The sequence below is a fragment of the Nipponia nippon genome, unplaced genomic scaffold (genome assembly GCF_047370975.1).
Source record: "Nipponia nippon isolate SJK-2023a ecotype South Korea unplaced genomic scaffold, ASM4737097v1 scaffold_22, whole genome shotgun sequence".
Lineage (NCBI taxonomy): Eukaryota > Metazoa > Chordata > Aves > Pelecaniformes > Threskiornithidae > Nipponia > Nipponia nippon.
In genome coordinates, this window is record NW_028262339.1 from 8,507,042 (window position 1) to 8,534,400 (window position 27,359).

The 27,359-nt window shown below is 42.8% G+C and overlaps 1 protein-coding gene across 7 annotated transcripts in view; it reads right to left on the reverse strand.

Moving 5' to 3' along the window:
- Positions 1-504: 504 nt before the first annotated feature.
- LOC148055478 (endogenous retroviral envelope protein HEMO-like) overlaps positions 505-27,359 on the reverse strand; it is a 28,439-nt gene continuing 1,584 nt past the window's right edge. For 2 of the 7 annotated variants that reach the window (XM_087760404.1, XM_087760407.1), the window contains 3 exons: positions 18,395-18,507; positions 16,038-16,175; positions 11,315-13,236 (listed from right to left, as the gene is read on the reverse strand). In XM_087760404.1, coding sequence (XP_087616530.1) covers positions 11,891-13,066 — 1,176 coding nt within the window. In that variant the 5' untranslated portion in view covers positions 13,067-13,236; positions 16,038-16,175; positions 18,395-18,507 and the 3' untranslated portion in view covers positions 11,315-11,890. Of the gene's footprint in view, positions 1,367-11,314; positions 13,237-14,213; positions 15,963-16,037; positions 16,176-18,394; positions 18,508-27,359 lie in introns of those variants that run through there. The other 5 variants (XR_015705364.1, XR_015705365.1, XM_087760405.1 and 2 more) reach the window with 3 other exon arrangements.

Consider the following 27,359-nt stretch of genomic DNA (forward strand, 5'->3'; position numbering starts at 1 on the left):
ATCTAGTGCCAAGAGTCAGAACACCATGGTAAGTGGGTTGGTGGGAGCTCTGGGAAAAGGATCAGTACCCTTGGGATCTTTATGGACATGAATTTTCTCTAAGTCTCTAACTGAACTCTAGGTTCACCAAATCATGGTGGGAGCATGGTTATCTAGGAAAAGTTGTACCAGTGTCACAGTCACGACCTATGAGTGTTACCCAACCAGCGGGTGTGTAAAGATTGTGACCATGGGTTCGCAGGATTTTGTAATACACAAGGACATGGAGTCTTTGTTTCCGTTAATTCCTTTATTATAAATTACTACAAATTACTACTAGTAAAACAAGTGTATTTTACAATTTACCACAAAATTACCACCAATAAAGCAAGTATATACTTATGATCATTTACTTATATGCATGCCTATATATATTATTTGAGGTGTTACCAGTACGACACTGTTGTGGTTTAACCCCATGTCGTGGTTTAACCCCAGCCAGCAACTAAGCACCACACAGCCGCTCGCTCACTCCCCCCACCCCAGTGGGATGAGGGAGAGAATTGGAAGGGTGAAAGTCAGAAAACTCGTGGGTTGAGATAAGAACAGTTTAATAACTGAAGTAAAATGAAACAGAATAGTAGTAATAGTAGCAATAATAATAATTAAAAAATACAATAATAATATACAAAGCAAGTGATACATAATACAATTGCTCACCACCCGCCAACTAATGCCCAGCACGTCCCCGAGCAGTGATTGCTGCCCCCCCGGCCAACTCTCCCCAGTTTATATACTGAGCATGACATCATACATTATGGAATAGCCCTTTGGGCAGTCTGGGTCAGCTGTCCTGGCTGTGCCCCCTCCCAGCTTCTTGTGCACCTGGCAGAGCATGGGAAGCTGAAAAGTCCTTGACTAGTGTAAGCACTACTTAGCAACAATTAAAACATCAGTGTGTTATCAACATTATTCTCATCCTAAATCCAAAACACAGCACTGTACCAGCTACTAGGAAGTAAATTAACTGTAGCCCAGCCGAAACCAGGACAGTATCCACCCCTTATTCCATACCATCTATGTCATGTCCAGGTCTTACCCTTTCCAGTACATTCCAATTAATCACCACCACTTTCCCTGTCTTTTGATATATACACATAGATATCATTTCCTTAGTCTATGGACCATCCCTCTAAAATATTCATTGAGTTCATTTAGTCCATGACTTTGGGCTTCATCCGTCATAACAGTCTTTCAGGGCAGGAGAGATGGGGTGTGGTGGTCGATCGTTGCATGTTGGAGCCAGTTCTGGTTCCATCACTGCTGCACTTTGCTCAGTTTCATCAAAGTTCATTCTTCATTAATCTGGGTGATTCTTACTGTAATACTGTTGATAGAGCATATAGCAAGTGATGATATATAGTATTATATAGCAATTAACATCATACAATTCAGTTCATTGGCCATTCTCACCCAAAATCAAATCCCCTTGAGGTACACATCGGACTTCCCCATCCTCCCACATCACCCACCAAGTGCACCCATGTCCTTGAGCAAAAGCAATCCCACGAATGGGTTTACCTCTGCCTGAGGCGGGAGTAACCCAGACTGTCTTCCCCAGCATATTTTTTATGTGCACTACAGGGACTTTATCCCCTTCTACAGTACGCAAAAGTTTTGACTGGGCAGGGCCAGCTCGATTGGCAGATCCCCTAGTGTTGACTAACCAGGTGGCCTTTGCTAAAGGGGTATCCCAATGTTTGAATGTCCCACCACCCATTGCTTTTAGTGTAGTCTTTAACAGTCCATTGTATCGTTCTATTTTCCCAGAGGCTGGTGCGTGATAGGGGATGTGATATACCCACTCAATGCCATGCCCTTTGGCCCAGGTGTCTATGAGGCTGTTTCGGAAATGGGTCCCCTTGTCTGACTCAATTCTTTCTGGGGTGCCATGTCGCCATAGGACTTGCTTTTCAAGGCCCAGGATAGTGTTCTGGGTGGTGGCATGGGTCACGGGATATGTTTCCAGCCATCCGGTGGTTGCTTCCACCACTGTAAGCACATGGCGCTTGCCTTGGTGGGTTTGTGGGAGTCTGATATAATCAAACTGCCAGGCCTCCCCATATTTATATTTCAGCCATCGTCCTCCATACCAGAGGGGCTTGGCTTGTTTGATTGCAGCGCATGTGTCACATTCATGGATAACCTGTGCAATAGTGTCCATGGTCAAGCCCACCCCTTGATCACAAGCCCATCTATATGTTGCATCTCTTCCTTGATGGCCTGAGGTGTCATGGGCCCCGCAAGCTATAAACAATCCACCCTCATGTTGCCAGTCCAGATCCAGCTGAGCCACTTCAATCTTAGCAGCCTGATCCACCTGCTGGTTGTTTTGATGTTCTTCAGTGGCCCGACTCTTGGGTATGTGAGCATCTACGTGACATACTTTTACAACCAGGTTCTCTATCCGGGCGGCAATATCTTGCCACAATGCCGAAGCCCAGATGGGTTTGCCTCTGCGCTGCCAGTTGCTCTGCTTCATTGCTGCAACCACCCCCACAGGGCATTTGCCACCATCCATGAGTCAGTATAGAGATGGAGCACTGGCCACTTTTCTCAGTCAGCAATATCTAAAGCCAGCTGGATGGCTTTCACCTCTGCAAACTGACTTGATTCACCTTCTCCTTCAGCAGTTTCTGCAACTTGTCGTGCAGGACTCCATACAGCAGCCTTCCACCTCCGATGCTTCCCCACAAGATGACAAGACCCATCAGTGAACAGGGCATATTGCTTCTCATTTGCTGGTATTTTATTATACAGTGGGGCCTCCTCAGCACACATCACCTCCTCCTCTGGCGATATTCTGAAATCTTTGCCTTCTGGCCATTCCATGATCACTTCCAAGATTCCTGGGCGACTGGGGTTTCCTATTCGAGCCCGTTGGGTGATGAGTGCGACCCACTTACTCCATGTAGCATCAGTTCCATGATGTGTACAGGGGACCCTCCCTTTGAACATCCAGCCCAGCACCGGCAGTCAGGGTGCCAGGAGGAGCTGTGCTTCATTACCAACCATTTCTGAAGCGGCCCAAATCCCTTCATATTCTGACAATATCTCTTTTTCAGTTGGAGTATAGCAGGCTTCAGATCCTCTGTATCCCCGACTCCAAAACCCTAGGGGTCGACCTCGAGTCTCCCCCGGTGCTTTCTGCCAGAGGCTCCAGGTAGGGCCATTCTCCACGCCTATGGTGTCGAGCATATTTTTCATATCTTGTCCTGCCCGGACTGGCCCAAGAGCTACTGCATGAGCTACCTCCTGTTTAATTTGTTCAAAGGCTTGTCATTGCTCAGGGCCCCATTTGAAATCGTCCTTCTTCCGGGTCACTTGATAGAGAGGGCTTATGATCAGACTGTAATTTGGAACATGCATTCTCCAAAAACCCACAACGCCCAAGAAAGCTTGTGCTTCCTTTTTGCTGGTTGGTGGGGACATGGCTGTTATTCTGTTGATTACATCCATTGGGATCTGACGGCATCCATCTTGCCATTTTATTCCTAAAAACTGGATCTCCTGTACAGGTCCCTTGACCTTACTTTGTTTTATGGCAAAGCCAGCCTCCAGAAGGACTTGGACTATTTTCTTCCCTTTCTCAAAAACTGCTGCTGCTGTGTTGCCCCACACAATGATGTCATCAATGTATTGCAGGTTTTCCGGAGGCCCACCCTGTTCCAGTGCAGTCTGGATCAGTCCATGGCAAATGGTGGGGCTGTGTTTCCACTCCTGGGGCAGTCGATTCCAGGTGTACTGGACCCCCCTCCAAGTGAAAGCAAACTGTGGCCTGCACTCTGCTGCCAAAGGGACTGAGAAAAACGCATTAGCGATGTCAATGGTGGCATACCACTTGGCTGCCTTTGACTCCGTATTGAAGTTCTAGCACGTCTGGCACACCAGCACTCAGCAGCGGCGTGACTTCGTTCAGGCCCCGATAGTCTACTGTTAGTCTCCACTCTCCATTAGGCTTTCGCACTGGCCATATGGGACTGTTAAAAGGTGAGCGAGTCTTGCTGATCATTCCTTGGCTCTCCAGTCGACGAATCAACTTATGGATGGGAATCAGGGCGTCTCTGTTGGTGCGATATTGCTGCGGGTGCACCGTTGTGGTGGCAATCAGCATGTGTCATTCTTCGACCTTCAGCAACCCCACAACAGAAGGGTCCTTTGACAGCCCAGGCAAGGTGGACAGCTGTTTCATTTCCTCCCTCTCCAAGGCACCTATACCAAAAGCCCACCCGTACCCTGCTCTCTGGTCCAGTCACAGTGGGGTGCTTTTGCCACTCATTCCCAGTTAGGCTCACTTCTGCCTCCAATACAGTTAGCTGTTGGGATCCCCTCATGTCCTCTCTGTTGTCACGCAGATAAAACCACAGGGTGCCCCGTGGTGTGTACCCTCTATATCCTCTCTCTTGAGCAGAAGAACGCTGACTCCCAGTGGCTGAGATACTGGTCTGTACAGGTGGAGAGTAGGACTTATCCTCTTCGAGTTACTGGACCTTCCGGGACAGTTTGTCCACAACCATGATAAGTGAGGAAGAGAGACTTTCTTCGTATTCCCATAGCTGGCTAGCTGCTTCATCCACCGTTGGTCACTCTCCATCTTTCCAGGTCAGTATTGCCAACAAGTTGGCATATGACGCTGGTGCAGTCAGTACAAGCTTCCGCCACATGGGTCATGTACACCTGACTTCATCTGGATCTTTGGATAACTGCTCATTGTTCAGGTCATTATAAATCACCTCTAGCATGGCTAATTCCCTCAGGTACTGGATACTTCTCTCCATGGTGGTCCATTTGCCTGGGTGACATATAACATCTTTCTTGAAGGGACACCTTTCCTTCACACCTGACAGGAGTCACCTCCAGAGGCTGAGGGCTTTTGCCCCTTTTCCAATTGCTTTGTCAATGCCCCCTTCCCTAGAAAGGGATCCCAGCTGCTTGGCTTCCTTACCCTCTAATTCCAGGCTACTGGCCCTGTTATCCCAGCATCGGAGCAGCCAGGTGATGATGTGCTCTCCTGGACGACGGCTGAAATCTTTTTGCATATCTCGGGGCTCACTCAAGGATAGGGATGGGGTGGTTTCTGTCTTGTTTACGAGTTCTTCTTCTTCCTCCTCCTCTCCTTGTGATGGCCCTGTGTTTTCATCATCCTTTTCTAAACGAGCTGACTTTCACTTCCAAGATTTCTTCTTGTGTATAGGGGCGACTGATACCAGCACAGGTTGGTTCTCTGGTTCAACTGCAGTGCCTGTCACCGGGGTTTGAGTAGCCACAGTGCCTCCTGCTGGGGTTTAGAGTAACTGCAATGCCTGTCGCTGGGGTTTGAGTAGCCACAGTGTTTGTTGCAGGGGTTGGAGTAACTGCAGTACCTGTCGTCAGTGTTTGAGTAGCCGCAGTGGCCGTCGTGGGGGTAGATCTTTGGATGGTATTCTTAAATAGTTGTTTAACCCTAAACGAGACCTGAACCACATTCAGGAGACATAGCAATAGGAACATGCTGGTTTGAACATCCCAAGGATATTCAAAATTCTCAAGAGCTGGTGTAACTAGCCTGAAGGAGAAAGGGAAGATGAAGGAGCAAGGAAAGGTGTCCCCCCCCGTCTCCCCCATAGATTGGTTCTCCGAGGAGAAGAGGTAAAAAGTGTAATTATTAATAGTTTCTGAGAGATGGCTCCTGAAGTACGGGGATGACGGCAGCGCTGAGTACAATTTCATGACCAATAATTTTATCATACCATAAGCCAGTGTTACACAGTACAGCAAAGCAATAACTTTAATCCAACTCCCAGAGGTGATAAACAGCACCGCAGGGAGTGCATATGGCAAGTAAGATGTTACATAACACAACTCTCAGAGCAAGCCCAACAACTCTGAGAGCAAATAAATCAACATTGCGACCAGCGACTATTAAACTAATATAATGAATGCTTATCAAAAATTTGTTTTAACATGCTCTGGTCAGATCTGTCGTTATCTTGAACCCTTTTGGCCCCACGTTGGGCGCCAAAAAGGACTGTCGTGGTCTAACCCCAGTTGGCAACTAAGCACCACACAGTCGCTTGCTCACCCTCCCCCCGCCATGGTGGGATGGGGGAGAGAATCAGGGAAAAAAAAGTAAAAGCCATGGGTTGAGGTAAAGACAGTTTTAATAGGACAGCAGAGGTAGAGGAAATAATAATATTAATAATAATAATAATAATAATAATAATAATAATAATAATAATAGTAGTAGAATATACAAAACAAGTGATGCACAATGCAATTGCTCACCACCTGCTGACTGATGCCCAGCCCGTCCCCAAGCAGCGATCACTGCCCCCCCGGCCAACTCCCCCAGCTTATATACTGAGCATGACGTCATATGGTATAGAATAGCCCTTTGGCCAGTCTGGGTCAGCTGTCCTGGCTATGCTCTCTCCCAACCAAAACATCAATGTATTATCATCAACATTATTCTCATACTAAATCCAAAACACAGCACTATACCAGCTACTAGGAAGAAAATTAACTCTATCCCAGCTGAAACCAGGACAACGGGGTCACCCTAGTGGCAGCTCTGTCACTCCACCAGTTGACCTATGGCCACTTATGAGTCATTACTAGTGAGACTACACCACATCTGGTGTGTCTCTCTTGCCTCCTAATGTGTGAGGCAGAGGAGACTTATATCCGCATCAAGCCTAATGTTTTTTTAACTTCTGAGAGGGTTTGTCAATTAAGACATGAACATACAGTACCAGTCTAGATAGTAGTGATGCACACAGTGATTTGATACAAGATATAATCCAAAAAAGCACAATTCTGACAGCTAAAATGAGAGCTAATATAATTAAACTGCCTGTGCCCGTGTTCTGAGGTCTGGTAGTGAAGACCATAGCCATGACCAGTCAGCTAGCAGATCCCCGATCAGAGATTGTTCTTGAGCTATTTGGTGAAAGGTACGGATGTTGTTGAATGATATTTACATCATATTAGATTTGTTTAGATTTGTTAGTGTAAAAACAACAGGTAGTATTTATTAACACACAAACATCTCCTTGTGAGCCTAAAAGATAGTCTTAAGGCCCAGCGATTTTGGATAGCTAGTTCTCAGAGCGAATTAATTTCAGATTGCAGATTCTTTAAAGCATCTATAGTAGCATTTTGGGCAGTTTCACGTGTAGTAGAAATGTTAACAATAGCTCATTCTAATTAAAAAATACCCAAAGTTGGACACATCGCACATAGAAACTGTTGAAAATTGGTCTTTCTACTAAAGGGTTAGATGCTTGCCAGCAACTAAGCACCACACAACCGCTCTCTCACTCCCCCCTTGGTGGGATGGGGGAGAGAATCGGAAGGGTAAAAGGAGAAAACTCGTGGGTTGAGATAAGAACAGTTTAATAACTGAAGAAAAATAAAATAGAACAGTTAAATAGGTAAAGCAAAAGCCACACATGCAGACAAAGCAAAGCAAGGAATTAATTCACTACTTCCCATCGGCAGGCAGGTGTTCAGCCATCCCCAGGAAAGCAGGGCTCCATCACGCGTAATGGTTACTTGGGGAGACAAATGCCACCACTCCAAACGTCCCCCCCTTCCTTCTTCTTCCCCCAGCTTTATGTACTGAGCATGATGTCACATGGTATGGAATAGCCCTTTGGCCAGTCTGGGTCAGCTGTCCTGGCTGTGCCCCCTCCCAGCTTCTTGTGCACCTGGCAGAGCATGGGAAGCTGAAAAAAGTCCTTGACTAGTATAAACTAAAAATAAACACAAATTGATTTGATCTCAGTAAGATCATTGACTCGTTTGTTAAAAGGTAACGTTGGTATAACACATCTGCATCTGACATCATACCACTAGATAATTTGACTGTTATACTACAATTTGACTGTTATACTACAATAAAATAAGTAAACGTGGCACTCATTAAATGTAAGCATGATAAATTAGCTACTGAAATCTGTAGACAGCATAAGGATTAGGACAGTGAATTATAAAGAAACTAACAGAAGAATCAAACTAGCTTGATAAACTGGATGCAAATGAGGTCAAATGACAATTTTTCCATATTTGAGCAAAGAATGCCTGCCGACTGGAAGAATAATGACTTAGGGTACATGGTGGGCAGCCTGCTGAACACAGCTTTATAGCATGACACTGTAGTCATGCTATGTAGTGGGCTAATTTAGTCCCTGAATATATCTACCGGAACCAAATAAGATGACTATTATTTCTTCACTGTCACCTCTAGGTTTTCCAAGGGCAGCTTGCCTGGACTGAGGTGAACTTTGTTTCCAATGGAGAAATTGCAGGCTGGCTACAAGCATTGACAGTCAAGTCATTCAGGGTTCATTAGGCCAGGCACAACACTGAGCAAACACAACTACCCTGCTTCCTGAACCTGCTCAGATCAGGAGCAGCTTGTCAGTGTGGCCCAAGCCAGCTCTAAGCAGAGCCAGCAGGTATATCAGTGCCACATTCCCACAACGGAGCACAGGCATTCACCTCGGATCCACCATGGATGATACCACACTGAAATAATATGCCATTCCAGAGACCAAAGCATGGCACAGTAAGATCTCTCTGGCTCTACAGGAAACCTGAAAACACAGACTTTAAAATTAAGTAGTCCAAAGAACTCGTTCTGCTTAATCTATTACATGGAAGGTTAACGTATGATTTGCTCAAAAAAACCCCACAACTCCTTGGGGAGCAATTCAAATGGAAATACTTCAGAGCAAAGAGACAAATATGTTTCAAAATCAGCTATCAAAGGTATATGAAAATATCAAAGATTAAGTTAGCCAGTTAGCAGGTATGTGTCCAACAGTAAGTATAGCTAGCCAATGAAAGGTGACTGAAGGCTGTGTGGATTCTCCATCCCTGTGTATCAAGACTTAATTTTTCTAATAAAAGTCCTTGTTCCACCTCAAACAGGAAATGATTTGGAAAAATATCACTAAACTCTTATCACAGAGAACATGCTAAACAATTGGAATAGTTTTATTGTTGTAGAAGTCATTTTTAGCTCAAATAAGGATCCAAAGGCCTGCTGAAGCCTTAGACTGCAAGCTGTGAACTTTCACCCAGATACGCTGACTGTATGCTGAACTCCTACCTAGCTACATGAAGGAAGGCCCTGAAACTGGTGCAAATCAGGAAGATAAGGTAGCCAAAACCATCAGCAGAAGCTGCACCTAATCAAGACAGGAAAAAGAATGACCTGCCTGGAGACTGGGAAAGGATCTAATAAGGACCAAGACGACCCCAGACCCAAATATTACTATTGGACCGAACGTTCGCATGAAGGGAGGGGAACTTAGACTGTAAGGGTATAATTGCCCAGGGATTTCTTTGTTCGGGGTCCCTCTCTGGAGACACCCAGCTCAAGCTGCTCTTCACTGCTGTACCACTCAATAAATTCTCCTGGCGTACGTCATGTCAGAGACTCTGCTTCGGGGAAACCTAGGGTTGAGCCTGAAGGGAGAGGAAGAGTCCACGGGGCTAGACAGGATCCACCCGAGGATACCGAGGGAGCTGGCAGAGGAGCTGGCCAAGCCACTCTCCATCATTTCTCAGCAGTCCTGGTCAACCGGGGAGGTCCCAGATGACTGGAAGTTAGCAAATGTGATGCCCCTCTACAAGAAGGGTCGGAAGGAGGATCCGGGGAACTACAGGCCTGTCATCCTGACCTCAGTGCCGGGGAAGGTCATGGAGCAGATCATCTTGAGTGCCATTACGCGGCACGTGTGGGACCACCGGGGGATCAGGCTCAGCCAGCATGGGTTTATGAAAGGGAGATCCTGCTTCACTAACCTGGTCTCCTTCTATGACAAGGTGACCCGCTTAGTGGATGAGGGGAAGGCTGTGGATGTTGTCTACTTGGACTTTAGTAAGGCCTTTGACACTGTCTCCCACAGCATTCTCCTGGAGAAGCTGGCTGCTCACGGCTTGGATGGGTGCACTCTGCACTGGGTTAAAAACTGGCTGGACGGCCGAGCCCAGAGAGTGGTGGTGAATGGAGTTAAATCCAGTTGGCGGCCAGTCATGAGTGGTGTTCCCCAGGGCTCAGTACTGGGGCCGGTCCTGTTCAATATCTTCACTGATGATCTGGATGAGGGGATTGAGTGCACCCTCAGGAAGTTTGCAGATGACACCAAGTCACCAAGTTGGGTGGAAGTGTCGATCTGCTGGAGGGTAGGAAGGCCCTGCAGAGGGACCTGGACAGGCTGGATCGTTGGGCCGGGGCCAACTGTATGAGATTCAACAAGGCTAAGTGCCGGGTCCTGCACTTCGGTCACAACAACCCCATGCAACACTACAGGCTGGGGGAGGAGAGGCTGGAGAGCTGTCTGGTGGAAAAGGACCTGGGGGTGTTGGTTGACAGCTGCCTGAACATGAGCCAGGAGTGCGCTCAGGTGGCCAAGAAGGCCAATGGCATCCTGGGCTGTATCAGGAACAGTGTGGCCAGCAGGACCAGGGAGGTGATAGTGCCCCTGTACTCGGCACTGGTGAGGCCGCACCTCGAGTACTGTGTTCAGTTTTGGTCCCCTCACTACAAGAAGGACATCGAGGTGCTGGAGCGTGTCCAGAGAAGGGCAACGAAGCTGGTGAAGGGTCTAGAGCACAAGTCTTATGAGGAGCGGCTGAGATAACTGGGGTTGATTAGTCTGGAGAAGAGGAGGCTGAGGGGAGACCTTATTGCTCTCTACAACTACCTGAAAGGAGGTTGTAGTGAAGTGGGGGTCAGCCTCTTCTCCCTAGTAACGAGTGATAGGACGAGAGGAAACGGCCTCAAGCTGCACCAGGGGAGGTTTAGGTTAGATATTAGAAAAAACTTCTTCACTGAAAGGGTAGTCAGGCATTGGAACAGGCTGCCCAGGGAAGTGGTTGAGTCCCCATCCCTGGAGGTATTTAAAAGACGGATAGACATGGTGCTCGAGGACCTAGTTTAGTGGTGGACTTGGCAGTGACAGGTTAACGGTTAGACTCGATGATCTTAAGGGTCTTTTACGACCTTAATGATTCTATGATTTTATGATTCTATGAGGGTGAGTGTGTGTGTGAGCAAGGAGTCCAAAAGGGGCGCCCGTCAGCTCAGTGGAGCTGCCCGCTGCGAAGGGACTCCGGTCCTGGCAGTTAAAGTCTTGGGTGGTGTGTGTGCGACTCCCTGGATGGTGTGTGAATGCTCGGGCGGCTGCTGCTCCCTTAACAGTTTGGCAACCCACATGTTACTGGAAAGCAGCAAAATAATTCACTCTCTAAAACTTAGTTTTGGAGTTTTAGAAAGCAGGCATTCTTTATTACAGCACCGGGCAGCACTGTGGATAATTCCACCATAAGTGCTCCGAAGGCTTGATAGACATTCAGTAATTATATACTATGAAAATATGCATATTCGTAGGATTTCCGAGAATTTGTCTACATAAACATGAGATTTCCTGGAACTTATTAACATATGTAAATGTCCGATCTGCATGCGCAATCATCTTCCGTGGTGGTCTTCAGGTGGTCTTTGGGGGTCCTCAGATGAAGGCTCGTAGTCTTCTTCACTGTGTTCGCTGACTGACCTTTACTTCCGCGCAAACTCAGTTCTGGGATCACGTACGCTATGTCCTTCAAGGTCGGTTTGTTCTGGTCTAATGGTCATCTTGCAACTTTCTTATCCTCATGGTTCCGCATATCTGCTCTCCCAAGGCCTAGCTGTCTAAAGGGGGAGTATTCAGGAGCTTCTTATCTTACAAGTGTCTTAACTATTCACAAAGATTTCCTTTTGTTTGGTAAAGGGGAGTATTCGGGAGCTTCTATCTATATTCGCTGGTATCAATCCCTCCTTTTCTTTTGAGGGCTTGTAGCTTATATGCTACAGTTCTCACTATACAAACTTCTTGTATCTTGTACAGCAGTTACAACATTGGATCATTATGCAGGCAAGAATACAAACTACAATAATAAAAATCATTAATAAAAATAATCTCTTCAGCCATAACCAATTAGGTAACCAAGAAGTGAGAGTATTCCAAATCTCTTCAAACCCAAAAGACGTATTATCTTTAGTTACTTCATGCAAGATTGTTGTTTGGTCATGTATGATTTTTAAATCTTCTGACATCCTTCCACTTTCATCAATGTATGTACAGCAGCTTGAATTTACTCCTCCATGGGAAGCCAACATCATGTCTAAAGCCATCCTGTGTTGTAATGCAACTTTTGAAAGCTTGGTAATTTCTTCTTGTAAAGCTTTTATAGCATCGGATGTGGCATTCCCGATTTTCTCAATGACTCCTGATATGTTTACTATTGCTTTTTCCAATTCGCTGACTCCTAACGCTGGGATTAACCATCTTACAAATGAGTGAAAGGTAGTAGACCGAGTAATCAATGGATTATCCATTGCTCTTTTTTGTTTTCCAATTGGGGATTTAATTCCCCCCATTCCATGGAGATGTGTTATTACTTTAATGTCTGGGGACACTATCCCTAACGTACAAGAACTTATCCACCAGGGAGGTAGTACTTTAAGGGCTTGGTCTCCGCACAGCCAATACCATCCCGTTCCTTTGGGCACTTCCCAAAATTTTCCTCGATATTTCTGTTGGTTTTTCCTCAATTGTAATTGCGTGTACCAATCACATTGCGAATAATTCCCTACGGAGTAGTTTCCTTTTTGTTCTGAATTCCGGTCAGTAATGCACTTAACCTTGTCTGTCAATTGGGGAGTTTGGATTTTACAAACTTGTGGATTATTATTCTGAGCTTTAAAATAAACTTTTGGACTGTCCCAAGGATTATTCCAAGTGGTATTGAAAGGAATTGGTAGGCCAATTAGTGTTACATCGGGCTGAGTACTATGCTTTGGGAATCTAGCACAAATCCAACATTTGCTTGCATTAATAGCTGAAGCTACTTCCGCTACTGATTGCACATGAGCATTCTCGTGCCATGGACTTCCTAGTTTCTTCCCAAACACTTCTGAACTTATCAATAACACAGAAACTAAAGTTGTCGTTTGAAAACGAGCTTGAGAGGAGCTGTCTCCTCGGAAGTCCATGGTTTAGGAGCCTTTTTGACTCGAGTAATGAATCCAGGGCCCTTTCTTATCTAGTTTTATGGCTGTGTATGTTGTCAGTAAAACCTGAAATGGTCCTTTCCACCTTTCTTGCAGGGGTTCTCCGGTCCACGACTTCAGGTATATCCAGTCTCCGGGCTGGAACGGATGTACTGGGGAATCAAGATTCAGAGATTTGTTTACAATCACAGTCTTTTTCATTTCTTGTATCAATCACTGTCCCTAGGGATATTAGATACTTTTGTAAATCTGTTTCACCTCTGATGTTTAATTCTTCTGGTAATTTAGGAATTTGGTACGGTCTCCCATACAACAGCTCATAAGGGCTTAACCGATGTTTTCCCTTAGGCTGAATTCTAATTCTCAACAGAGCAAGTGGAAGTGCTTGTATCCAAGTCATTGAGGTTTCTTGGCAAATTTTACTCAATTGCAGTTTTAAGGTCTGATTCATGCGCTCTACCCGTCCACTAGATTGTGGGCGATAGGGGGCATGCAGCTCCCATGTTATTTGTAATACTCTACTTACTTGTTGGACAATGTCTGCAACGAAATGTGGCCCCCTATCAGAGGAAATCCCTAAAGGAACACCAAGTCGTGGTATTATTTCTTTAAGTAAGATTTTGACAACTTCCCTGGCCTTGTTGGTGCGACATGGGAAGGCTTCAGGCCATCCTGTAAAAGTATCCACCAATACTAACAGGTATTTTAACCCTCCTTTTCTTGGCAGATCAGTGAAATCTATCTGCCAGTGCTCTCCCGGAGTAGTTCCTGTTTTGGGGGATCCAAACTGAATTTTATTCTGTGTCTTTGGATTATTTCTAAGACATGTTTCACACCTTTCAACTACGGACCTTATAATTTCTACCATATTACGACTCACCAATGACTTTTGTAGATGTTTCAGTAAATTCTCGGTTCCCCAATGAACACTATTATGTTCTTTCTTTACTATTTCATGCATCAAAATTGGGGTTAGAATTACCTGCCCCGCAGGAGTAACAGCCCATCCATTTTTCTGTATCTATCTCAGCTCTTAATGTTTCAATTAAGTTTCTGTCCTGACTGTCATAGTTAGGAGATTCTCCTAATTCTATTTTCTTTTCAGGTATTATTGCCAATATTCCTTTACCCTTTTCTGCAGCCTTATGAGCAGTCAAATCGGCCAATTGATTGCCTCTTTCTTGTGGGGTGCGGCTGGTTTGGTGAGCTTTGCAGTGCATAACAGCCACTTCTTTTGGTTTCTGTACACTTTTGAGTAACTTTAGAATCTGCTCCGCATGTTTAATTCTGGTCCCTTGAGATGACAATAGTCCCCTTTCTTTCCAAATCGCTCCGTGTGCGTGTAATACTCCAAATGCATATTTGGAATCGGTCCATGCATTCACTCGCTTTCCTTCACTTAATTCTAAAGCTCTGGTTAGTGCAATCCGTTCTGCTTTCCGGGCTGACGTTTTTGATTGGAGAGCTTCTGCTTCTACAACAGTATCCACTGTGGTCACGGCATATCCCGACATCCGGATCCCTTCTTTCACAAAGCTGCTCCCGTCCGAATATAGCTCCCAGTCTGGGTTTTCCAGAGGGGTGTCTTTCAGGTCAGGTTGGCTGGAATACACTTCCTTGATGGTCTGTAAACAATCATGCGTGGGTTCTTCTTCTTCCAGTTGTCGAGATGACAGGAAAACTGCTGGGTTTACTACTGCAGTTGATTTTAAAACAGCATCATCTTGTTCAAGAAGTGCTATCTGGTACTTCAACATCCGGCTCAGAGACAACCAGTGCCCACCTTTTTGGTCCAGGACAGTGAGTACCATGTGTAGTACAAAACCAGTCATTTTCTGTCCCAGTGTCAGTTTCCGGGCTTCTTGAATTAACAGCACAGTAGCGGCTACAGCTCTCAGACAACCTGGCCATCCTTTGCTGGTATGGTCCAATTGCTTGGAGAAATAGGCCACAGCGCGTCTGTTGCCTCCTAGCATCTGAGAGAGCACTCCCAGAGCTATAGCTTGTCGCTTGTGAATGAACAATTCAAAAGTTTTAGTTGGATCAGGAAGTCCTAAAGATGGTGCTTTCATCAGAGTTCTTTTTATTCGTTTGAAAGCATTCCTGGTGCTGTCGTCCCATTCCAAATATCCAGGCGGTGAAGTTTTCAGTAGCTCATATAAAGGTTTCACAATCAGTCCATAGTCTGCAATCCACAGCCTGCACCACCCCACCATTCCCAGGAAGGTCCACAGCTCATGTGCATTCTGGGGCTCCGGAAGTTGACAGATAGCTTCCTTTCTTTCTGTGTCCAGTCTTCTTTGTCCTTTCAAAAGTTCAAATCCCAGATACTTGACAGATTCTCGAACGACTTGAGCCTTTTCTTTTGAAACTCAGTAACCATTCATTCCCAGAAAATTCAAAAGATCAATTGTTAATTGTAAGCATTCTTACAATGTTACAGCTGCAATTAGAATATCATCAACATACTGCAACACAGTCCCTGTCTTGTATCCTCTTTTCCAGGTTTCCAATTCTTTGGCTAATTGATTTCCAAATATTGTAGGACTATTTTTGAATCCCTGTGGCAACATTGTCCAAGTGTACTGTGATTTACGGCCAGTTTCTGGATTTTCCCACTCAAAGGCAAATATATTTTGACTTTCTTGATCGAGAGGTATGCAGAAAAAGGCATCTTTCAAATCTATAACTGTGAACCATTCTTGGTTTTCATTTATCATTGTCAGTAAAGTGGGTTTGCAACTACTGGATGAATATCCTGAGCAATTTGGTTAATAGTTGTTAAATCTTGGACCAATGGGTAACTTTTCCCATCTGCCTTTTTTACTGGCAAGATAGGGGTGTTGTATTCTGATTCACATTCCCTCAGCAGACCATATTTTATAAATTTCTCAATAATGGGCTTTAACCCGATTCTAGCTTCTAGTTTCAAAGGGTATTGTTTTTGCCTTACCGGCTTTACTCCTGCTTTGAGTTCAATTTTTACCGGTTCAGCGTTCTTAGCTTTACCAGGGACTTCTCCGGCCCATACGAGGGGTATCACTGTATTTTCCACTTCTGCTGGGATGCTGGTTCCTAAAGTTTTATCTTCCTGCAATAGGAACACAGTCACTTGTACAAGTTTAGATTCAGGAATTAACACATCGACTTCCCCATCTTTAAATCGTATTTCCGCTTCCAATTTTTCTAGCAAATCTCGCCCTAGTAAAGGTTTCGGAGCTCCCGGTAAATACAGGAATTGACGTGTTACCCATTGTTTTCCAATTTTAAATGTTAAAGGCTTGAAAAATGGCCTAGTTTCAGCATTACCAGTCGCACCAACAACTTTGATTCTCTTATTACTAAATTCAAAGCCTTTTTCATTCAAAACCGAATAAGCTGCTCCAGTGTCTACCAGGAATTCTATTTCAGTTTGATCTTCCCCCAGCTGTATTTTAACCAGAGGTTCTGCTGGGGAAGATACCTCCGATCCCCTTCATTCCTCATTGTTAACTGCATTTATTGTTCTCAAAACAGAACCGGTTCCTTCCATTCCCTGTCAGGAAGGGCAGTTCGCTTCCCAGTGTCCCTCCTGTCTACAATAAGCACATTGATTTCTCCCCACTGTAGGATTAGGAAGTCCTCTAACCCGTCCTCTTCCTCAGACTCCATTTCTACCTCCTCGAAATCCTCCTCTACTTACTTGCAATCCTTCTAAAGCTGCTATCAACCGAGCATCATATTTTTCTTTCACCTGATCCCTGTTTCTGAAAGCTATCCATGCAACTTCCAACAATTTTCCTAAGTCTCTGGCATCTGTGCCCTGCAACTCCTGCAATTTCCTCCGAATAGCGTCTATTGACTGTCCTATAAAGAGGGACACTAACTGATTTTTCCCTTCTTCCGATTCCAGGTCCACAGCGGTGTATTTTTGTGCAGTTTCTTTTAGTCTATCTAAAAATTCAGTCGGCGACTCCTCCTTATTCTGCTTAATCTGATACAACTTTGACCAATTTATCGCTTTGGGAATAGCATTCCTAACTCCAAACAAAATCAGTTTCTGGTATCGTTTTATTAATTCCCTTTCCGTTCTGTCATTAGGATCCCAATCCGGATCTGTAGGAGGTAAATGTTGCTCCCACGACCCTGCAATTGTCCTGTAGCAATTTGTCCCTCTATTTGAGTTCTTGCCATTCTAAAGATCATTTCTCTTTCTGTGCTGTCAAACAATACCAACATAATAGCATCAATATCCTTCCGATCAGTAGTTCTGATCATTGTATCAAAGGCTTTAGCCACCTTATCAGGAATATCTCTATAATTGCCCGCCACCTGCTTCCAATTATTTAAATCAGCAATTGAAAACGGCACCCTCACAATCACCGGTCCTTCATTTCCAACAGCCTGTCTCAAGGGAGCTTGCAGCACTGCTCCCTGCCGACTACGAGTTCTCTCAGCTACCGGAGTCGCTTCTGTCTTTCTGTTCGCAGAGTTGCCCGCTTCAAGGGGCTCAGGTCTATCGTTCTGCAATCTCTGTCTCAACCCGGGAGCAACCAACGTTTCTGGGTCATCCTCTGGCTCATCCTGAACTGATTTTAAACACCTCTGTCCAATACTACAAGCAGAACAACATCTTTTCAAGCCTTTCCCTTTTCCATTGCTCTTACTATCTTTTTCCAGTGCTAGCACCAAAGGATCTGAGGGAGCCAAATTTATCCCGCACTTCTGCCATTCAGGGTGTGAACGTAAAGTGAAAAACATATCCACATACAATACTTCATCCTGCTTTCCTTCCCGTCTTAAAAATAACATCAATTGCAACAAAGTATCATAATTCAAAGTTCCATTAACCGGCCACTTTTCTCCATCCTCCAGCTTATACAATGGCCACCACTGATTACAATATTTGATTAGATCAGCTTTCTTTGCGACTCCTCCCGGGGGTCCTGCTATTTGCTTCCAATTGTGTAAAATGCACCCGAGAGGAGATTTCTTTAAGATCGTCTTCCCCTTTAGAAGTTTCAGTTCCCATTTTAAAAACAAGGCACAAAACAATTTAAACCAAGCTTTTACAACAACAGCAACACACAATTACGAACACTTAGGGCAACAAACACACAAAAGCACCCAATTACAGTCCCCACGGTATTCAGCATTCAAATTTGCAGATCAGACAAACTCCCGAGCCTCGGTTTCAGGAAGGAGACTCATCCTTCAATTTTGATCAAAGGGTTCTTTCCCTTTGCCCCAGGGATACAGCCCAACCCTGCTCAGCTTTCGCCAGGACTGACCGGCAGGCAACAGAAAATAATACTGAAAGAATGCCTTTACCTTATTGATGGTCCTTGCTCAGAACTCTTCGGTCCGGGGATCGGAGGTTCTCCCCGAGAATCCCTTGGATCCGTCGATTTTCAAGAGCAGGTTCCCACCTGGGTCGCCAAAATCTGTTACCGGAAAGCAGCAAAATAATTCACTCTCTAAAACTTAATTTTGGAGTTTTAGAAAGCAGGCATTCTTTATTACAGCACCGGGCAGCACTGGGGATAATTCCACCATAAGTGCTCCGAAGGCTTGATAGACTTTCAGTAATTATATATATGACAAGGTTACCCACCTAGTTGACCAAGGGAAGCCAGTCGATGTAATCTTTTTGGATTTCAGTAAAGCTTTTAATACCGTCTCTTACAGTATCCTCCTGGACAAAATGTCCAGCATACAGCTGGATAAATACATAATGCAATGGGTGAGCAATTGGCTGACAGGTCGGGCTCAAAGGGTTATAGTAAATGGGGTTACATCAGGCTGGCATATCTGGATCCTAAATCTGTGCCCTTCGTATGTGCTGATACATGCCCTATTTGAAGAGAATTCCCATCATCCTGCTTTGCTCGAGCTATTGAATATAGCTTTTCCCATACTTCTTTTCCCCAGACTTCCCTGTAATTTTCCATCCTTCAGCTTTCCAGTATGGGACCCATTGAGTGTCTCCAGCCCATACCCCATAGGAATCAGTATACATTGTGTTGGCACACTGTTTGACAGCTAGCACTACTGCCTGGAGCTCAGCCAATTGAGCTGATCCATCTCTCTCTTGTGTTTTGGATGTCTCATCCAAGGACTGCTGGAGGGCAGCCCTTCCCTTTCACTCTCCTTTAATCCTTTGGGTTGATCCATCTGTAAACCAGACACTAGACCAAGTTTAAGTATCCTTTTGTAAATCGGATGGGGGTGGTGCATTTTGAATGGATGAGGGCAGCATATCAAGGGGTGGTTCAGCACCCCCTTGCCATTAGATGTTGTACTCTGTCAGTTTCCCTGTAAGCCCTGTTCTCCCCTCGACCCAGTTGTGATGTGCTATGTACATTACCATCTTCTGAATTGTACTGGAATGTAGAACGGGAGCAGACGCTGATTCTTTTGAGGATAGGGAACGGAGTTCGTATTTCTAAGGGTGCATCTAATGTGATGGGTTTAGTATCTAATAGGGTTTTGTAAGTAGCCAGTAGTGATTTTTCCCAAGGCAAATACTGTAACTGTGAATCTTGCCAGCCCTTTGACCCAAACTGTATGGGAGTTAATTGGGCTTTATGGGGAGCTCATTGCCGCAATTGCCATTGATATCCTTTTTCTGCAAGTCCTATATGTAGGCTGAAGGGGGTCCCTGGTATTATTGGGCCCATAGCCTGATATTCTAAAATGTTGTGTTAGATATTCTAAAACACAAACAAAGCGCTTCTTCATGAGTAACTGTCCATTCCCAGGTAGCGTGCTTCTTCAACAGATCGTATAAAGGTCAAGCAATTATACTAAACCCTAGAATATGGGCTCGCCATAATCCTAAAGTTCCTAGGACTTCTTGGAGCTCCTTCTTATTGGAGGGTGAGCTCAACTTGGATATTTTCTGCAAGGTATCAGAGGGAAAACACCACCTGCCACTTTGCCAAGTTATGCCTAAAAATCAAACCATTTGGCTAGATCCCTGTTGTTTAGCCTCAGGGATAGTAATCCCCCTACCTTCCAGATGGGCTAGGATGCGATCACGCATTCTCTGGACCTTATTGGAGGAATCTCCTCCAATTAAAATATCATCTATATACTGATATATTGTCACCCTTGGTTCCTGTGGGACTTGTTCTAATTCCCAAGCTAAAGCCTGATGTGACAATGTAGAGCTATGTTTAAATCCTTGGGGTAACTGGGTAAAAGTGTACCCTAAGTGAAAGCAAATCTCTCTTGATCCTCACGTTGCAATGGAACCATGAAAAACATATCTTTTATATCCAGGGCCACCATCCAAGGATGGGCCACTTGCTCTTTAGTGAAAAGAAGATCCGTGATAGATGGGATGGCAGCGTGTAAGGGTCCAGTATTTTGATTCAGTGTGTGATATTCTACCATCAAACACCAGGTGTGGTTAGGTTTACAGACAGGCCACATGGGGAAGTTATATGGGGAATGAGTTTTCTGAATAATACCCTGTTGTTCCAAATCCTGAATAAGTGTAGCTATGCCTAGTGAGGCTTCAGGACTAATATGATATTGTCATACATGAGTCAAGGCACTTTGGGTAGTTTAGGTGCAGCTTGTAATAAAAAGGCAGTAGACCCCCTCAGTTGATATTTTATCTATAGAGATTGCAGAGTTTTGTATCTGAGGGTTTGGCATGCAAGTGCCTAATGGAGTACTAATGGTTTGGAATTTTAATATATCCATGCCTAATATATTTAAGGGCCCTATCGCCACTATGGGTCTTAACATTCTTCCATTCGCCAGGGTTAACTTTATCCTAGCTACTGGGAGCCATTGTCTTTTTCTGGCAATCCCTGTTATATAAACCCTTTCTTGAGTTTTCTGGATTAAGCCGGGGTGTCCCTAGCTTTAATCATCGATTTTGAGCCTTCTGTGTCCGTGAGAAAAGGGGCAGAATATTTATCATTCACCACCAACGGTATAAGAGGGCTTTTACTAATATTAATTCCAAAAATTTCGTTCACTTGGGATGGGTCATCGGAACTTTGGAACTCCCTGGGCTAGAGGTTGGGAGTTCCTCCATTAATTTCCCGATGGTGGGGCCAGAGGAGCAGATGGAATAGTTTCTCCTAGCACCTTCCCAATATCTCTGCAAGAGCTTCTCTGTGCGAGAGCTTCTCTGCACAAGATCTCCTGAACAGACCAGACCCTCACTGGGGATGTCTGGCTGATTCCAGACTCTGTGATGCAGATCATCTATGAAGAGAGACTTTTCCGTTGTCAGTTAGCCTCACTCCTGGGAGCAGTTTGGTGAGTGTCGTGCTGGTAACACCTCAAATAATATATATAGGCGCACATATAGGTAAATGATCATAAGTATATACTTGCTTTACTGGTGGTAATTTTGTAGCAACTTGTAATATACACTTACTTTACTAGTAGTAATTTGTAAAAAAAATATTAATGGAAACAAAGTCTCTGTGTCCTTGTGTATTATGGAATCCTATGAACCCATGGTTGCAATCTTTACACACCCGTGGGTCAGGTAGCCCTCATAGGTTGTGACCGTGACAACCAGGAAAGGTTAACTAATATAAACTACAGTTGTGGTCTTCCATTTAGTATAACCATTTTGGTGCCTATCCTTTCCTTTCATTCATTCTCAGGGTCAAAGCTTTAAGAACTATTCAACATTAATATTATTTATTGGAAACCTGCTTTTCTGTTTAAGAAAAACTTTTTATTTATTACTGAGAATATTCAGTGTATGATGGAGTTAATAAATATTCTCAAATCAGAGAAAACAAAAACTCAAATTTGGTCTCACTTGACCTGTGTCTTTGAAGACCAGATTTTTAAGCAACCATTACAGACAGATATAAAAAGTTTAGATGGCACTATCTAATTCAACTGCTGTAGCTATATACTAGGTCAACTGTCTACCAAAGGTTTAACCTTGATCATTTTTACTTTCAAAGTACAACATCTAAGCCTAGACTTTTTTTTGTGAAACCAGAGTAATTCTTATGCCATAAAAGCCTTAGTATCCAGGAGACTTAGTATTTGAAAACCATCTCAGTGATCTCATTTTAAAGTCTTTAAAATAATATTAAGTATTTTGAAGACTACTTTCCTGCCTTCATATACTTTTTCCATTATAATCTCAGTGGAGTCTTTAGATTTTCCAAGCTGAGCAGGCTTAGAAACTTTAAATGGCAATATATTCCACATAGTTTCAATATCTCCCACATCTTACAGTATGACCATAAAATGTTAAAAGTGAGGCCTCAAATAGATTTGGACTTGAATGAAGTTTCATGTGAGTGAATCGTAAAACACACATGCAGCACTTTCTGTAAAGACAAGGGATTCTGTGCCAAGGAGAGCTACCCAAATTATTTCCTTCAATTCCATGTGCTTCTTTTTAAGTAAAGGAAGACTAGGCAATTGCTATAATCAGCAACGCATTTCAGTAATTCTAGACTAGAAGACTACATAAAATAATTTGACAGGAAAAAAATATGAGAAAGATTTCATGTTAAGGTTTAATTAAAAAATAGGATGCTTTTCAAACAAACAAACAAAGAAACAAAAAAAGATACCAGCAATTTACTTTCCGTATTTAAAATGCTTTTCCTTCTTCCCCCATAAAATAAACAATCCTCTGGAGGCTTAAAACTAAAACTTATTTCCTTACAAAAAATGTTTTACACTGTTTTATATTGGGCTACATTTAAAAAAAAAATGTTTATTGAAGTTAATCTGGCAGAATATATGATGTAGAGCTCAGGTTGTATGACTGCATATGAAAGATCCTATTTTCCTATTTTCATATACGTGCATGTCATTTGGACAGATACTGAAAACTTAATTGACAGACTACTCTATTATTGCAGAGTTTATCATAATAGATATTAACAATTTCAAATTCTGCAAATTTTTGTAGAATATGCAGACTTTGGCATGTATTCAAGAAATGAAAGATGATTTTGGAGGTAAGGTAAATAGATTCAGATGTCCCTTTATTCTATTATCTGTTTTGCAAAGGCAGGACATGTATTTGATAAGTTTTGTGCCATAAATCCCAAAGCACATTTGCACATGCAATGCACCAATTTTCCCACTTCTATTTTCTTCATGTCATTCAAGTCATATGTTTGAAAAGCTTTTAAAGGTCACAGTTATTGAATGAATACATTGAAAAAAGTGCATTAAAAGTGAAAGACCTAGTAAATGACACATGCTTATTATGGATTTATGGAGCAGTCAGGTTTGGAAAGTGGATTTGAATGGAGAAGCAGGAAGATAGCTGATGCGTGCATACTAGAACATACAAATGCAGCCTGAATGAAATTACCTTGCTTATTGTTAAAGATAATTGAAAAAAAGTTTATAAAAGTTATAATATTCCTTGTTTTTAGTGTTGTTCCCTCTATTATTTCTTTATTATTATATATTCACATGACAACAGAAGTCTCTCTTAAATCACACATAATTTATAGTGTGTAACAACAGTAAATTTTGCAGAATGGATTCTTGTTGACAATCTGGGACTTTACAACTGTAGTTAATGATCACTGAGTACTGAAAAAATGTTGGGTCAGCTCTAAAGCTAAATCCTGCAAAATTCATTCTGACACAAAGCTACTTGTGAAGTCAGGGTCTGGCCTTTATGTTTACACGGTATTCTAACAAGTTTTGTTCCTGCAGATTACACTACTTAGAACACTGTAAACAGGAAATCAAAGTGGACAAGCCAGGAAAAAAAATGAAAAATACTCCATTAAATGTGCTATGTAATGATTTGACAAGACACGCTTAAACAGAAGGCTTGCTTACTTAACAGAAGCTTGGTCATGTTTATGTGAACCAATGCATGGTTTCTCCCCCTTTCTCTCTCCATCCTCTTTTTTTTGTTATTTCTGAGTCATCTCAGTCCTGACATATCCCTCCACTGCCGGGATAATTGAGAACAGCTGTTTATAGCAATTGTCTTGATAGCACACAAGACTGAATTTCTCGTAACTTCTCAGTAATGCTAGCAGGAAAGGGAAGTTGGAGGGGGAAGCAATTCCAGCTAAAAAAAACTTGATTTTGTCATTTTCTTAAGCAAAAACTTCTGTAGGCTGTATTTTTTTAAGAAGCAGCAGCAGGATGAAGTAACTGATTGCAACAGTGCACCATACTCACTTGGCTATTATTAAACCTATACCAACTACATGGTAGTGAATTCATTAATTCATCCTCATAGGCTTCAAAGATAAACAGTTGAATTATCCTCATATTATAGGTGGGAAGTAAGTGACACATCACAAACTCATTCCACTGCATGGACCAGAGATCCATGTAGTTTCTATATCTTTTAGCACCTTGCCAGGCAAATACATCAGTGTTCCAGATACAGACAGGTTGCTTATTGAAGGAGAAAACTGTGCAAGCTGCAGGCTGGACTCTGCTGCAGAGAATTGTTTAAACATAGCAGAAGAAACAACTTCAAAGCTGGAAGGCAAAGTTTTTTGTCCTAGGTGTGATGAAGTGAGGCAGATACACAATATATTGTTCATACTTAAAAAAAAAAAACCTGAAAAGCAAAATATACAAGTGCTGATTTCAATTATTATGTTGTTATCAGAGTATAGAACACCATTCTGAGTTTTGATCTTTGATTTCAGTTATATCTTGTGATAGCTATAAGTTTGATAAACCTAGTACCTCAAGTCAGTTGACAACAATTAAAAAATAAAAGTAAATAGCTAGTGCATTGTTTTCAAACCTTCCTCGACAACCAAAGTGAACTCTGACATCAAAAATTGATGTTTTCCACTCCAGTTACATGCATACACATCAACTTCAATCTTATTCTTTTTAAGAAAATCCTATTTTTCTTATTTCTTTTGAATGGCTGGAGTTGGCAATACTGATTATGTTACACATAACTAATAAATACTAATAGGAAGCAGAACAAGCGGCAATGAGAATGTGCTGCTTACGAGAAGTATTCAAGGAAAACTATGTGGAGGAGTTGGAAAGAAAGAGGTGGAGAAGGGAAAGAGAAAAGAAAAGGAGCTGAACCATCCTTATCTTATTTTCTTGGATTACATTTTGCTGTTAACTTCTTTATTTCCCAATAAAATACAAAAGGAATTATATTCCTCACCCTTGTTGATTTTATCAGAAAAACATTTCTGGAAAGTAGTAAATATTTCAAATTTATCTTTTTGCCTTCCCTAACCTACTGTTTCAACTACCCTTAGAACTGGCCCTGTGCAAGAGAACAGAATAATTAGTAAGAGGTGCTCTGTCACAGGGTGTTCATGCATTGAAAAGTGAGACATCTGGAAGCTTCAGTTGTAATATCAAATGCGTTTTAATTAATATATGAAATTCTGTCAGTCTTCATTTGAATTACATTTGATATCTTAAACCTCCCCCCCAAATGTATTTACATCAGTGCCGCCCAAGAAACTCATATCCTACTCAGTGTCAGAGAGTACACTCTGGTCTTTGTCCTTAACAAGTCTCTGCCCTGTCCCCAGCTCAGCAAGAATATGTTCTTGCATTGATTCAGGGGACACAACTGGGAGAAGAAAATCCTAAGTTATCCCCTCTCATGAATTCATCACTAAGGCTATGCTACTTGCCCCAAAGTATTTGATTGGTACTGTCAGTTGCCTTTAATTTTCTCAGCAGATGAACAAAAATATGGAGTCTAGCAAATGCTGGCCATATCTTCATACACTAATGATCCTCTAATTCCACTCCCGGAGAAGGAAATGGAGAAAATAATCAGCTTGGCACTTATTAAACTCCTTAGTCATTAATGTATACCCTTGGGTAATTAAAAAATATGATCTTTCCTTTCATCCTTCTGTTTGTCTTCCCTAATGTCATAAATAACCTTGCAAGCAATAAAATTCCTTATCTCTTAGGTAAATAAAGCTTAGCTTAGTTAATAACCTCCACAGTAGGATTTTTCTTTTAAAAGGAAACCTAAATACAAAAGCAGACATTCACTTTTGTAAAAATCTCTGTGGGATCCACAATTTCAGAAAACAACCCCCCCCCCCCTTGTGAAGCAAGCCAGCAAAAAACAGGAAGGTCACTGTCAACAACTTGAACATGGCTCCTGATGTTATGCATGCTTGCTTTTGCTGTTTTCCATCTGTATTTCCATCTTGTTCTGAGTCATATGGAGGGGAAAAAGATATTTGCAACAAGTGATCAAAAGCTCTTCCACTAAGGGAAAGCAGTTATGCACAATGGCCGAACACAGGAAAGGTGTGAGATAAACATGAGGATTAATTTATGTTGGAACCATATCCCAAGGTAAGGGAAGAAGAGTTTAACAGTTTGGGGAGCTCAGTATGAAACGCTGAAGGTCAAAATATGCAGGCCTTGATATGGGCAGCAGAGCTGAAAGGAGGACCTAGTAAAACAGCAACAGAAGAGAATCCTCGTGGACATTTTTCCTTGCTAGTCCCTCTTCCTCAGTATTACCTTGCAAGCAGACAATCTGCTTTCAGTTTTCATGTCATCTCTATTAATGAAAAGCCCTCATGAAGATGCTGAGTAAATTAAAGGGCAGAATAAAATCTGAGCAATGGCATCAGGATTTGTCCCTACCTCTTCAGTTGGCATTTAAGTAAACATGTCGTTAATGCCCAAAAAATTAGTTGGTACTGTTCTTGGGATTGCAAACTATATCATTAATTATCCCAATGAACAAACAAGGAAGTAAATTAACCACAAGCTAGTTCACTTCAGTCCTACTCAGCAAATGGGAAAAATTTGGTCATTGAAGAGAACAGTAGAAACAATACAGGGAAAACTGGAGGAGAATTTTTTCTTTAACTTGGAAAAAAATAGGTAACATTGTTATGTACTTCTTATTACTTTGTAAAAAGCTTCAGATACTAAGTTTACCTAAATGACCATAGCTTTCCTTCCTCTACCCCCACCCAGTACTGAGACTATTTGCCCCAAGCAGTATCTACAGGATCAGTTAAAAATTTTATAGGGTACAATATTGTAGTAAAGATAAGGGCTGGCAACCGGAAGATCACGCGCTGTACGGAAAGAGTTAAGGGTCGACCCTCCCTTGTCTCCACCCCTTATAATATAACACGCCTACTGCTGAGAGTATAAAGGTAAACTACTGCGCAATAAATGAGGAAGCTGAACACCCACACTGTGTGTGCTGACTGTTCCTTCCCCAGCCCGGGTCGGCTGGAGATCCGCCGGTATAACCTTGATATGTAACGAACGCTACACAATATCCCATGTTTAACAAAGTTAGGTTGTACAAACCACAAACATAAATAAGAGG